General features: G+C 48.1%; 1 protein-coding gene across 3 annotated transcripts in view; it reads left to right on the forward strand.

The window, feature by feature from the left end:
• Window positions 1–2,572: 2,572 nt before the first annotated feature.
• The window catches only part of MXD4 (MAX dimerization protein 4), a 39,291-nt gene continuing 27,176 nt past the window's right edge, over window positions 2,573–14,687 (forward strand). Inside the window, exons 1-3 of one of the 3 annotated variants that reach the window (XM_056489835.1) lie at window positions 2,573–2,877; window positions 3,470–3,569; window positions 12,755–12,784. In XM_056489835.1, coding sequence (XP_056345810.1) covers window positions 2,583–2,877; window positions 3,470–3,569; window positions 12,755–12,784 — 425 coding nt within the window. In that variant the 5' untranslated portion in view covers window positions 2,573–2,582. Of the gene's footprint in view, window positions 2,878–3,400; window positions 3,570–12,754; window positions 12,785–14,687 lie in introns of all 3 variants that reach the window. The other 2 variants (XM_056489836.1, XM_056489834.1) reach the window with 2 other exon arrangements.

The raw sequence follows: 14,687 nt of genomic DNA on the forward strand, positions 1-14,687 counted from the left end.
TTAGATCTGAGCCAGCCCTGTCCTTCCCAAATGTGTGTGGATTTACCCTGGATTTCATCAGCAGAGGCTCTGTGAGTGTGTGGGGTTATTTACACGCTTACAGTTCCAGCAGACTAATGCAGTTTGTGGTTCCTGAGGTCAAGAGCCACCAGGATCAGAGATCAGGTGCCTTTTGTGATGGCAGTGGCTCTTATTTTGCACAACACTCTCCCAGACATAGTCCAGCTAGCTTCAGTGGTTCCTCACTTACCAAAGCAGCCCTTCCATGCAGAGAAGTGGTGAGGCAGAAGGTTCTGGAAAGTGCCAATATCAGTGTGAAATTGTGCTCCATCTCCTACAACAACTGTCTTCCAAATACTTCTGTCTGCATTTGAAAGCAGAGGGAGCAATGTTTTTTACCTCGGGAGTGGTTAGGGGTGCTGAGTTTGGTACTGGGGAGTGCAGGGGAGGCTGAGGGTGGCTTCAGCTCAGCAGTGGGATCAGTCAAAGCTCCAAGGAGTGTCTGGTGAGGGCCGTGCTTGGCAGGGTGCTCATCTCCAGCCGTGTACCTTCCTGAAGCATTGTCTTGTGCAGTGGTTGTTATACCTCTGTGTTTCCAGAGTTTTTTCCCAGGTAAAATTGTGCGCTTATGGTGTGGTGGGGCAGAGTTTTCAGCATTCACGGCCTCAGTAAATCCATACCTGAATCCTGGCTTTTACACAAGCCTTTACATACTCAGCACATTCATCTGTCTTCCTGGATGTATGACTGATTCCACAGCATGTGTACAAAACAATTTAAGATCATTTAGACCTGTATACTAATATACAAATATAGGTGTTCTGAAGATCTGAGGTACTGCTGTGGATGCAGGAAAGAACAATGATGCCTTATCTGTGCATCTTTGCATCTTCCTCACTAAGTGCCCTACCCATGTGGTCAGGCAAAGGGAACTTTCTTTCCTGTGTGGACAAAGCAGACCTGTGCATATATGGTTTCATGCTGTTTCGTAACAGAAGGCAATGTCAAATAGTGTCTAAACCTACTTCCAGTTAACAGTAAAACTGCCGTAAGGTTCAATGGGTTTACAGTAAAAACTGTACTGTCTCATCCACATGCAGCAGGATTTCAACAGTTCAACCAGCAAGTGGAAAATGTTACAGCAATTTTTTTTTTGTCTCTGCAATCTATGCACCAAATTCCCTTCTGCCTTCACAGTCAGTAATTCATAGCCAGACACCCAAACAGATACAAAATTCTCTTAAACCACAATCACAATGCTGCTTTCTTCACTGCCTTGTATTTTCTCTTATCCCTGGACCAAATGGCAGCAAAATGTGATCTGTGTTTCAGCAATGTTCAAGAGCCACATTACACTAGTGCATCTGAGGCAACAAGATACAGACTAATATAAGATCAGGTGTAATGTATATGTGGCTTTACCACAATGCTGTAAAAACAGTAAACCATAATCCTTGTTCTAATCTAAATTGCTATTATCCTTTTAAAAGGAAACTCTGGCTGTCATATTTTGCCAAGGAATAAACACACAGGACAATACTCTGCATCCATCCTATATGCTGGATAGCTCTTACCTGAACAGTTCAGCTAAAACCAATGGGATCCATTGTGTGCCCAAGTGCAATCCTGCAGGACTGCTTACAGGCTTCAGCACTTTTGGCCTGAGGATGTACCAATGTGTGATCACAGCACAGCTTAAAATATGCCTATTTTAAAACTACACTCGCTCGTGTTAAAACCAAGCAGTTTTAGGCAGCAGCTGTGCAGCAGCTCTCTGAGATAGGGATGCAGAGTTAGCAGTACAGATAGGACGGTGTGGACAGGAAAGGTGCTGCGCTCTTCCTGCTCAGCCTGTGCGCCGGGAGCCCGGCTACTCTGGTGCACGGCTTCTGTGGACCCAATGACGAACGGCAGCTGAACATGCTGCCAAGGGCTGCAAGGCAACCCTGCCTGCATTTCTGAGAGCTTTCCACTGTTTCTCTTTTTCAGCAGCTTAGGCCATTGTGCAGAGTTTAGTAATTCTCTTACATCCCTGTGCGCGTTTTTACAGCGCTGCGGTCTTCCTCTCTCGCCTGAGCACCGCAAGGCGTCACGGATGCACGTGCCAGGCACATTTGCACAGCCTCTCCGGCGCCCCGTTCGTATCGTCCTTTTCGTTCCCGTTCCCTTCCTGCCACACTTTCCCTCTGGGGCTGCCCCGCCGCCTCACTGTCCCTTTTTCCCGTTTTCCCGTTTTCCCTCACGCTTCCCCCGTGCCCGCCCCGCGCGTCCCACCCGACGCGTGTGAGGGGGCGGAGCCTCCGCCGGCCCCGCCCTCCGCCTACCTCTTCCTCACGGCAACGCCGCGCCCCCTCCCGCCCATTGGCTGCCCACGCGCCGCTCCCCGCCTCCCGCCGCGCGGCACGCGCCTCCCGTCCCATTGGCCCCTTCCCCGCTCTCATTTGCATGACTCCCCGCGCACCAATGGGCGGCCGCTGCCTTCTTAACATGCAAGGAAACGGCCAATGAGCGTGCGAGGGGGCCGGGCCACCACGTGCTGTTGCTAAGCTTCGGCTTCTAAATTGTTACTACACGGGCAGCCAATGGGCGCGGGCGGAGGGGATCTGTCAACATCCCCTGCCCCGATGGGGGGGGGGCCTCTAGCCGCCCATTGGCCCGGCCGCTTGCTCACGTCCCGCCCCGCGCTCGTCTGCCGCTCGTCATTGGCTGCGCGGGCTGCCCGTCCGCTGTGTGTCAAATGTAGGTGCCTTAAAACCGGGGGCTCGGGACTCCCCGCGCGTGAACTCTGCGCGGGGGGCTCGGGACGGGCAGCCATGGAATTGAACTCCCTGTTAATCCTCCTGGAAGCGGCCGAGTACTTGGAGCGAAGAGACCGAGGTACAGGGCGCAGGCGGGCAGTCGGTCAGGCACCCGCAGGCGCTCCCAGCCGCTCTCGGCCTTTGTTGTGCGGCGGCCGGGCCGGGGCAGCGGCCCCGAGCCCGCACCTGCCCGGGGGGGACCCGGGCTGCGCCAGCGGCACCGCGCTGGGGGAGCATCGCTGCTCGGATCTTGGCTTTTTAAAATCTAGAGCCCCCCAAGCGAGCCAGAAGGGGGTTGTTTGTGCCGCCCGGGATGGGGACGGTGCGTGTGGCAGCGCTCAGGATCCCTCTCGCCGCTCCGTGTGTGGCAGTCGGTGATTGTATGGCAGCTCCCCTCCCCCAGCGCAGCGTGACAAGGGTTTGCATGATCCGCCTCGTTTTTAATGTGCACTCCAATAATCCTCCTAATTTCGACACTTCGGTGTTGGTTTTTTTCCCCCTTGGTTTACCGAGTTATGTTTTTTTTTTGTCTCGCTTCTTTAAGAGATGCCAGAATAAAATACAAATAAATCAACCGGAAAAAATTCTGTTCTTTACCCTAGCGTTCCTGCAAAGGAGGAAAAAATTGCATGGAAAAAATATATTGCCACTAATGCTGACTTTGTCCCTAGAAGCAGAACATGGCTATGCATCAGTGTTACCCTTCGATAGTGACTATTCCAGAAAGAAAACAAAGGCAGGCACCATGGCCAGAAAATCCCAGAATAACAGGTAATAGACGCACCGCTTTTTCAGAATGAATCGTCAGCTTTTCCAATGTGTCTAGCTTATGTGCAGTGCATACATTTATGAAAAATAATAACTAATCCAGTGTCTCAGTTTTCCCCATCCCGGTAGTCGCCATTTTTCCCCTGGATGGGCTTGGCTCTGTTTTGATCTCTCATATAAACACTGCCACGCGTACACCATCTCCTTAGTACTCACTGCACTTCAGACCCATCCGCCCTCATCGCTCCTTCTGCTCCGCGCTCGCCGACAGCGGCTTTTGCTGCAGACCTTAACACCATAATCGCCACCCAGATTTCTCTTTGCATGGCACCTAATTTCCCCCCCGGCATTCATTTATAAACCGCAGGCAGCGAGCCGGCCGCCTCCCCCACGGCAGCCCGAGCAGATGCAGCCTCCGGTTGCGGCGCGCTGTGCTCCGGGGCGAGCAGCGTGTGCGGGGCGGCGGGGGGGGGACACTCCGCCCGCCCTGCGGCCTCTCCGGGAGCTCCGGGCTCCAAGGTGCCGGACGAGCCCGTCCTCCCCGCGGGCTGTGCTGCGGCGCCGGCTCGCAGCCCTTCCGCCCGGCGGCCGCACGCAGACGGGCCGGGGCGCGCTGCGCGGCTCGCTCGGTGTGTGTCCCGCTTGTCGCCGCTCCGCCGCTCGGGTTTGTTGTCGCCCCGCAGCCGCTACCTGCGCTGCGATGGCACGAGCCGAGCGCGGCTGCGCGCAGGCTCCGCAGCTTTGTTTGCTGCTCGGGCAGCACTGTGTACGTGCGGGAGGCCGGCTGTGTGACGGGGACACTGCCGGCCCCTGCCCGGAGCTCTGCCTGCTCGCCTCTCCCGGGGCTGCTCCGGAGAGCACCGAGCACCGTGCCCTGCTGGGCCTGCTTCGTGCGGGGCAGCGATGCTCTCCGCAGCGCAGGCTCCGCTCTGCACGGTCATGCTGGATGGTGGCTCCTGTAGAATAGCCTAAAATGAACTTGCTCTGCACGTGACTTGTTTTCCGAAGGAGCAGTGAGTCTCGGCAGGCCCGCTCTCGCCGCTCCACGGGCATCCTGCTCCGATGGGGCTGGGGAGGTGCCCCGCAGACGGCCGGGAGCTGCTCCTGGGGCACCGGAGGTGCAAACCGAAATCAAAAGCTGACGAACTCCCTCCCCGAGCAAAACCACGAGCTGCTGAGCGCCCTGGTGGTGCCCGCTGCGGCCGAGCAGTGTGCCTCAAAGATTATTGAGGGGGAGCAAACTGTGCCCCATGCCCCTGCTCCAAGCAAGGCAACCATTTTGGGGGATGTTCACTGCAGTACTCCTACTTTGTTTTTAGTTTTAGTTGAATTCTTTGTCTCATCATGGAGCATGAGAAGACAGTTCATTTCAAAAGAGAAAGTCATCAGGAGTGGGAGGAGTGTCTTGTGTCCTGAGACACTTTGCTCCTTAAGATTTTTAATTATTTTCGTATAAAGTATGCTCACTGCCTTTAAAAGAATTCGAAACAGATTTCATAAGTTTGCCAGCTGTAAATTGCTCCTTGAATTGTACAGATTTCTTGTCTGTCTCTTGCATTCAAGAAATCTGTGTTACTTACAGAGCTATTATTCCATCGTTTCCGTTCTTAGGGCTCTTGTCATCCACTGCAAAATAGTTATTTGTCTGAATTGTAAGCTGCTTTCAGGAGTTTTTAGCAGAGGATTTGTAATCTATCAAATACAGCAGAATTAAAAGATTTCTGGTTACAGATTTGCTAGTGTTATTAAAGTTGAGGCACACACATCCATTTGCAGTTACCTTCCTGCTTTTTTGTTGCCTGCAGATTTGTAGTTGTTTACCTGCTTAGTGTTTTGCTCTGGTTCTCACTCTGTAGCAGTGGCAACCTTCAAAAATACCATCCTGCGATGTGTACATTTGCTCACACTTTCTTTTCTTCTAGCTACAGTGATGAGATGAGGGATGGGTCATCTGTGTTGCAGGACAGGACAGTGCTTGTCAGGGAATGGTTTCCAGTGCGGACACTGCTGGGACAGTTTGGTTCAGCACGGGTACCAGGCTTGCTTGTCGCTGTGGGGAGCAGAGGCACATTGCTTTAACAGCTCTCTGTTTCTTCAGGGACAGGGGGGCAGCAGGAGGGCCCTGTGGGTACCTCTGCTTTGTCCTTACAGGCTTTGTGCCCATGTCCAGCAATCGCTGCTCATCTTTGCCTGCACACTTAGATTTGCAGGGGAGAAGTTACCCCTGCATTTAAGTATGCAGTGCAAAATAAATGATGTACACCACATCACTGTTTTATTATTATTTGGAGCTTAGACGTTACAGGGGTCGAGCCCCTGACTAGAGTGAATTTTTTGAAATACAGTTAATTCTTCCTAAGCAACTCAAAGATCAACAGAGGGAGACGACTGGCCAAAATTCAGGGGATCTGGAGTGGTTGTGGGTGATGTGAACCACCGAGCAAAGTGTTTGTCCAAATTGTTCCACTTTAACCATTTTACAGACTCATTGGGTTTGGAGCATTAGATGCAGGGAGGCATCTGATTGCATACAGGGGATTGCATACATGTCTGAAATTCATGTCTTACTATTTCATTGTTCTTCTAGATTAAAAATACATATTTAAGGTTGGAGGAGTAGGAGAGGAGCAGCTAACTGCACATTTCAAATCTGCAGGGGCATTGTTGTTTTCATTATCTATTTTTGTATCCTGCTGCTTGCAGCATCTGATCAGATTAAAAAGTGAGAGATGTATATATGCACATATGGTTTTTTTTCATGCCTTATGAGATACACATATATAAAAGCATGAAAAACATCTCCTTATTCCTGGAAAATCAGAAGAGAGGGGAGGAGGAGAAAAACTGTCAGATGTGAGGAAGCCTGGAGTGCTGTACTCTTCTTTGTTCTGTGTTTTCCCCCTTGTGTGCTTGTCTGTGGGGGGAAGAGCGTAGCCCATGTAGCACAGGTGTGCTGGCCAGGCACCACGGGCTGGGCGATGGGCAGGGATGGATTCCAGCTGCCCTGGGCTGCAGCAAGGGCACTGATGGAGCCCTCCTTGCTCTGCCGAGGTGCAGGTGATGTTCGTGTAGGAAGCTGTAGGATGAGAGCTCCATCCCTTGTGGATGGCTGGTGAGTTCCAGACCTGCAGGAGAAGGGGCAGGAGGCTGCCAGCCTTTCGGACAGGATGCTCGGGGCTGGGCTAAAAGCCTGCTGGCCTCTTGTCTGCAGTTGAGTGAGAAGTAATTTTGGCAGGTTTTGATTTGTGCAGGGAAAAATACCAGCAAAATTGCATTTAATTAACCAAAATCTATAGGCTTTCTATCCACTGTAGGGATTTAACAGTTTTGCTTTGTCCGCTGTTAGTTTTGAATCAAAATTGAAAGTGGTTGTTAGAGTTTGTTGTTAAACAATATTCTCGGTGTTATTGGTAGCAATCAGACACAATTTTTAGCCATTTCTGTTTCACTTGCACATTAAAATGTCTTGATCATACATGTTTTCTTCTCAGTTTCCTGTGATGTGCCCTTTCCCATGTCACACAAACCAAACTGCTGTTTTCTTTCTGGTTTGCTGTTCATACCATGTCCTCAGCTGAGATTCAGACTTGTTTCCCCCCTGTAATTTTGACCAAAATCCTCTGGCAAATGAAACTGAATTCTTGTTTTGCGAAGAGGACAGGAGATTAGAGAAAGCCACAATATTATCTTTTGCAGGGAGGTAAACCTAGGTCACATCTTGTTACAATAATACTTATCAGGTACTTGACTATGGTATAATAAATATCTCCGCAGAGCAGTGGCTGTATGTAGTTCCTAAATCAGTGCCATGCAGTCTAATAATTCTTGTTAAGGTGTACTTAGAATTTAAAAAAGACATGAAACAAACAGCTGGATTTATTGCTGTTGTACCTTGGAAATGTTAATAGCAAATATTCAAAAGTTAAGCTTGGTTTTTGCTCCAAAGAAACAGATAGGTGACGTGTGTGCGATGTGCCAAGGAGGAATGCGACACAAATCTGAAATTTGGTGACGTTTGCTCACAAGGCGAAGCACTCTGACAGAGGAACATGCAATCCTGCAGATGGCTGGGCTTTCTTCTGCCCTGGCTGCAGTGACACTCACCAGGTGTTGAGTACCTTGAGCTGTGTGTGGGTTTGAGGTGTGTGTCTGCCCATGCACCAGGGAGCTCAGGCAGCTGCTTCGCCATGAAAGGGTCAGAAATAAGGTAAAATGAAAACCAAAATCTTAGTGTTAGATGCCTGTCTACTGAGGTCACAGTTAAATTTACTTTCAGAGAAAGGAATTGAATGTTGGTGGTGCAGTGTGTTTGGCCTGTTAATTTAGGAGCTGGTTTATTGAGAGAGAGGGAGCAAAATAAATGCCGGTTTATAAATATATCTTCTGTGTCTATTAATTAATTAATATTTTTGCTCATATGTTACATAAATAGACATGTACTTCGTGCTGTGTTCTGGCAAAGGGTTATATGCAGAAAAAGATGAAAGCAGCATTTGGATTTTCAAATAAAAACAGGGCCTAATGTCCAAATTCCTCTGTTGATGTTGGCTCATGGTGAGGGTGAACCTGTGGCCCGCAGAGCGATCCCCTTGCTCTCTGCAGATGTTTTTCTGTGCCCACACTAAGCAGCTTAGGGATCGGGGCCTGATTTTTGTTTTATTTTTCCTTTTTTTTTCTTTTTTTTTTTTTTGTGAGAGGCCAAGAATAAAACACTGCAAAGCAGACTGTGCAGACACAGCTCCTCGGAATTTTCACCTGGATTTCTGAATTCGATAGATCTTTCTCTGCCTTCCTAAAGCTAGGACAGCAATTGATATCACCACATTTGATTTCAAAATAATGCATTTTGGTCCCAATATAATAGATTTCACCAACAGATCTGTCCCCCCTGAGGAACTGCAGTAGGTCTGTGATGTTTGGGAGCTGCACTGCTTGTGCAGTTGAGGAAAACAAATTGCCCCCGTATTAGAAGCACGTTCAGACCTGGCCACTGCAAACGTGTGGCAGCACCAACTTGATTGTGATCCCAGAGCCAGAACTCTGCATCAAGGCTGTGCCAGTATGCCTGGTTCCCAGATCCCAGCTGAATCTGCAGAACTGGTTAAATTTTGCTATGAGGGGAATGCAAAATTAATTTTTAGTGAATTAATTCTGTACAGGCTGTTTCTTTGACAGGCTGTAAGCAATGTGTCTAGTTTGAAACAATTGGGAAAAAACCAACAACCCAGAAGCAGTGAATAATAGGGAGAACGTGTGCTTATGTTCAGGTTTATCTGTGCTTTGTGGGATGAACTAGTGTTCTCAGGTACATTCCACAGCAGGTTAGGTGTGTGGACAGGGAATTTCCTGGAAGTGAATCTGGATCCTTATTCACACAAGACTGCAGGTGTAAGCTTTGTGCTTTTACACACCTGCATTTCTGGAAGTGGGAACTGGATGCAAACACTTAAGGTGTAGCACTTTGTAAAGCTTCTTGTTCTGTTTGTTCTTACTCTTTTGGCCTGGACAAAAGGTGATGTGCTGGCAGTGTAGTTCACATGGCTGCACGACCTGAGATGGAGTTGTATCCTGCACAGGGGTTGTATAACACCCTGGCAGTCCTGCCTGCACCAGAAAGCCCTGGTTCTGGTAAGGTGCTGCCACTGTTTCAAGCACCTGGTTAACTACCCTGCCTTGCTACCTATAGTGCTTTAAAGTGTGTTGGCAACTGGAATCTTATTGGTGAGTCACAGTCTAGACCTGCTCCCATTAACACAAGGCAATAAATGTCAGCAGCATTGCCACACATCTCTGCTTTTGTCAGGAGCTGCTGGCTTCCTGCTGAGCAGATGCCCCGTCTGGAGGGGTAGATGGATGGAGCAGGGAGGGTGTCTGAATACTGAAACAGGCTGTGCATCACACACAGTGAAATCTCAATCTGTGTGTGAGCAGATCCTGCTGGCTCACCCATAAACTGGCAGCAGTGGACATGGAGGGGCCCTTGCCTTTTCTGTATTAATCTTGCCATCTCAGTCAGCACCTGTCCAAATTCTTAGGTGTGTCTGCTGACTGTTGAATCAACCAAAAGCTGAAATCCAATACCTAGAATTCTTGTTTGGGGAAAGGAAGGTGCTTGATGGGGATGGCTCTGGATGTGTCCTGTGAGAAGCACCACAGCATCTTGCAGACCAATGGTTGCATTTGCTTGGCTCCTCCTTGTTCTTTCAATTCTTCTTTTGACAATTTCTTCACAAATAAAATTTATAGTCAGTGAACTGCTTGGCATTTGCTAAAGGGATATTAGAGCTGTCTCAGATCAACAGCGTAGTCTGAGCACCCGTGTTCGTGATCCCTTCCTTCTGAATCTATGATTTTGCAGGATTTTTTTGTTGTCAGCTTTCCCCCTTTATTTTTATCTCAACCTTCTTGCCTCTTTTTTCCCCTCACTGCTACCCCCAACTTCCCCAAGCTTTTTGTGGAGATACGAACTCAGTGGAGTGAACCTAAGTTAAGCACCAGAAATCTTGCTTCTCTTGAAGCCATTTTTGAAAGGCTCCACAGACCATTTGCCTGCAAAATGCAGTCATATATCTGTCTCTCTCGTATAAATACATATATAGATATATCTTATTAGTTGTGACCTACATCTTATCTTTACTAAAGTAATAAAAGACTCCATTTTGAAACAGGGTACTGGGTTGTGTGGAGACCAGTTCTTATATTTTTTTTCCCTCACTTTAGGTTGCATAAACAGCAGGAGATGGATATTCTTTCAATACAGTGTGCTGTAGACAGTGAAGGAAGTAAAAACCAATATTTTGAAAGAGGTTCATCTCTTCTGAAAACAAACCCAACCAAAGAAACCCCTGTCATGCATTGTAATAGGGTATTTAACTTGCTCTGTAGATGGAACAGTTCTCAGGTAAATGTTAGGACTCTTGGTTTTGGTTTCTGCTTTGGGCCTGATAGCTGGGGCGTTAGTCAGCCCCCAACATCTCCTGAAAATGGTGCCCACGTTTGCACACTGCAGGCGTCGCCGAGGCTTTTGTGTCCCCAAGAGCTCTGCCAAGGGACACATGGTCACTGCCACTGGCTTTGGCAGCTGCACACCCATGGCTGTGCTGCTCCAGAGCTGCTCTGGCAGGACATACCTCAGCAAACACCAGGGTCACCTCCATGTTCCACAGGTGCCCCGTAGGTGTGCTGTATGCAGGACTGCCATCCTCCCTCAGCCCAGCTCAACACTCTGTGCAGGCTGAATTCCTTGGCCAGTGGTTCCTGAATTCCTTGGCCAGTGGTTCCCGTGCTGTCCTGTGTGTGCTTGCCGGAGCTGCTGGGCCAGCTGGAGTGATCGTGTTCACCTTTGTGTCTAATTGCCAGAAATGTCAAGGAGTTCATGTCATAGGAATGAATCCAGGCCAGCCTGTATTTCCTCTCTAGTTCCAAAGTTCCCTACGAGCAGTGCCTTTGACAGGCCTGTTGAGGCTGTTCAGGGACAATGGTTTCCTCCTGAACTTCTGTTTTCCATGTGTTTTCATTAACACCGGTGGATTTAGCATAGTCTTTGTCAATTTTAGTGAACATTGGTGTGGAGAAATGATTGTGAGAAAGTCTGATCTCTGTGTAGAGCATGAGAGTAGGAGATAAAAACAATATCCTCTTAACATAGCCAAATGACCAAGCCCACCTTGCCCTATTAACATTGCACAGAAAATGTGTGTAACACTTGTAGTATTGCTGCTTTGGTCAGGAGCACTTAAATGGCATTGTACTTGATCATGACTCACTTTGTTGTGATCACTCACAACAAGTGTAAAAAAAAAAAATGCGTAGAGAATGCACAGGCTTTTGAGAAAAAGATGCCAGGTAATGTTTGACATAATTGATGTCTTGGTACCAGCACTGAGATGCTTTCTGGTGAGAGTGGATTAGCATCTGTGCTGAGCCTTGTGCACATTTCAGTTTTACCTGCAGAGGGGCAGTTCACTTAGTTCCTTGCAGGATCAGGAGCTGCACTGGCCTGAGATTCATTGCTTGTGGGTTTGTTCACTGGATGTTTCTTGTGTGAGCTTTGCTTTCTTTTTCCCCTCACTATGGGGAGTGATGCTCTGCCATCAGTCTCACCATCCAGCAGCCCGGGTGTGTGCAGGGACAGGCAGGACAGCTCAGCACTGAGCAGCATTTGTGCAGGAAGGCTCCCTAGTCTCCCTGGGATGTCTCTGCTCCTGGAGGCACCGTGCCCTTGCCCTCCACAAAGGCACCTGGCTCTGCACCCCGTGCCCAGCTGCAGGCTGGGGTTGCAGCAGGCTCCAGCAGAGCTGCTCTGACATCATCTGCCAACCCTAAAAGCTGCCACCGCCTCTGCATCTTTTGATCCTTACGTGCTGGGCATGTTTTCAGTGGGACAAAAATGAAAGTATGGAAAATTGCTGGTTCTGAAACGGTGACAGTAACTTCATTTTAGGAATGTTTTTAATCTGAGCTGTATAAATAAATAAAACGAATATTTTTAGCTGAATCAGTTTAAAAAAAAATCCTCCAAGAATTTAGGGCTGCCTTCTAATGGCAAAAAAAACCAAGGCATTAGTTGGAGAAGAAAAAAAAAATCTCTAATCCAAGCATATTGGAAGAGGATAACATACTGCTGTGGTCAGAACAGGGACTATGATTTTTTTGGGTTTTATTTTCTGTTTGTAGACTGAGAAGAATTAAAAGGATTCCTCTTTTGTTGCCATTAAGATGTCAACAACAACAAAAGCAGTGATTAGCTGCTGATTTTTCTTTCTGCTTCTCCGTGGGCTTGAAAGCTGGCTTTTTGGGTGCTTTTTGCTCTTACATGTTACCATTTAGATCTTCGAACACTTTCTTGCCCCCTCATAATTTTTCTTTACAGATAAAATTCTCGTGGGCTGTTTTTATTACTAACCTGCTCAGTTTTTTATGTTCATTTCTGTCTCTGAATGTATTGAACACTAATAAATGCAAATATATTGTAATTCCCCCCAAACCTACAGTTTATTCATGGAAATTAAGCTGATACCCTCAAGAATCTAAAAGTGAACCAATTTAATAGAAAAGCTGTTTCATAATCCATGTTAAATACGTATTTTAGAGAACTCTTTAGCAACTTATGCAGGTATTGGCTTTTAAATATTCTAAATCTCGGTTTATTTATCCTTTCTCTAATATTTCTTTTCTCTTTTTAATAGGTCATCACACAACGAATTAGAAAAACATAGGTAAGTCTTGAAAAAAGCTAATTAAAAGATGTATGGCTGACATTTGAATTACTGTGTTTATTGAAGAACGTTTTGTTGAAATTGTTTTGATTCTGCACTGAATAATTTATTAAGTTGGTTTTGGTTTTTTATCAACTAAAATCTAATAGTTACAGTATTATTTGGCTTTTTTTCCCCCCCCCTGTTGTTTAGTAGGCTCTTTTTGAAACATTTCTCATAGCTAGCTTTGATTAATGCTGTAACTGGTTAACCAAATTGTTACTAACAAAGAATCTGATTGCAGCAACCGTTTATTAGAGGTGTTAAATGCTGTTAGTCCGAAGTATTTTTGTGACTGAGGTGAATGATTTTCGGGAACAGTGTGTCACACAGGGTTATTCTATGTTTCTTTTAAAGTATGCCTAAAGTGCAGTTAATTTTCATTTTCCATGTAAGTACCTACAGATGGTTTTTCCCCTCTGGTTCCATGCCGTGCGAGTCTGCCGAGCTGTGTGTGAGCTGGAACCTCCAGAGCAGCTCCTGGGAGCTCCTCAGCCAGGAACCAGTGCTGTGCAAAGCTGGGCTTACCTTAGACCAGGACAGACCTTATGCCCTGCAGCCCTGCGTGGGGCAGAGCCTTGCTTGCCCCGTTCTGCAGGCAGTTCAGTGTGTGCTGTACCGTGTCAGGCTGTGCTGTGCCGTGTCAGGCTGTGTGTGTTCAGTGTGTGCTGTACCGTGTCAGGCTGTGCTGTGCCGTGTCAGGCTGTGTTCAGTGTGTGCTGTACCGTGTCAGGCTGTGTGTGTTCAGTGTGTGCTGTGCCGTGTCAGGCTGTGTGTGTTCAGTCTGTGCCGTACCATGTCAGGCTGTGTGTGTTCAGTGTGTGCTGTGCCGTGTCAGGCTGTGCTGTGCCGTGTCAGGCTGTGTGTGTTCAGTGTGTGCTGTACTGTGTCAGGCTGTGTGTGTTCAGTGTGTGCTGTACCGTGTCAGGCTGTGCTGTGCCGTGTCAGGCTGTGTGTGTTCAGTGTGTGCTGTACCGTGTTAGGCTGTGTGTGTTCAGTGTGTGCTGTACCGTGTCAGGCTGTGTGTGTTCAGTGTGTGCTGTGCCGTGTCAGGCTGTGTGTGTTCAGTGTCTGCTGTACCGTGTCAGGCTGTGTGTGTTCAGTGTCTGCTGTACCGTGTCAGGCTGTGCTGTGCCGTGTCAGGCTGTGTGTGTTCAGTGTGTGCTGTACCGTGTCAGACTGTGTTCAGTGTGTGCTGTACCGTGTCAGGCTGTGTGTGTTCAGTCTGTGCTGTACCATGTCAGGCTGTGTTCAGTCTGTGCTGTACCGTGTCAGGCTGTGTGTGTTCAGTGTGTGCTGTACTGTGTCAGACTGTGTGTGTTCAGTGTGTGCTGTACCGTGTCAGCCTGTGCTGTACCGTGTCAGACTGTGTGTGTTCAGTGTGTGCTGTACCGTGTCAGACTGTGCTGTACCGTGTCAGGCTGTGTTCAGTGTGTGCTGTACCGTGTCAGGCTGTGTTCAGCCTGTGCTGTACCATGTCAGAGGCTGTGTGTGTTCAGTCTGTGCTGTACCATGTCAGGCTGTGCTCAGCCTGTGCTGTACTATGTCAGAGGCTGTTTGCAGTCCCTGGGCTGCAGGAGGGCTCCAGGAGTGCTGCTCTGAGTGAGCACAGAGGGACATCAGCCCCATCTGGGTTCTCCTTTGGCTTTCCCTCTGTACCACCCTCGCTGCCTTTCACTCACCATTCTGGATAAACCCACTTTCGGCTGGGTTTTTGTTCTTGTTTTTATGTAGCTTGTGGTCTTTTGGGTTTCATGCATCCAGAGAAAGCAAGGGGAGTGTGTGTGGATATGATTTAAACCTATTTGCATGCTTCTAAATATGTGAAACGTGGTTGATGGCACAACTCGTGGGGGTTTTTTTG

This window comes from Oenanthe melanoleuca, chromosome 4, assembly GCF_029582105.1.
Source record: "Oenanthe melanoleuca isolate GR-GAL-2019-014 chromosome 4, OMel1.0, whole genome shotgun sequence".
Lineage (NCBI taxonomy): Eukaryota > Metazoa > Chordata > Aves > Passeriformes > Muscicapidae > Oenanthe > Oenanthe melanoleuca.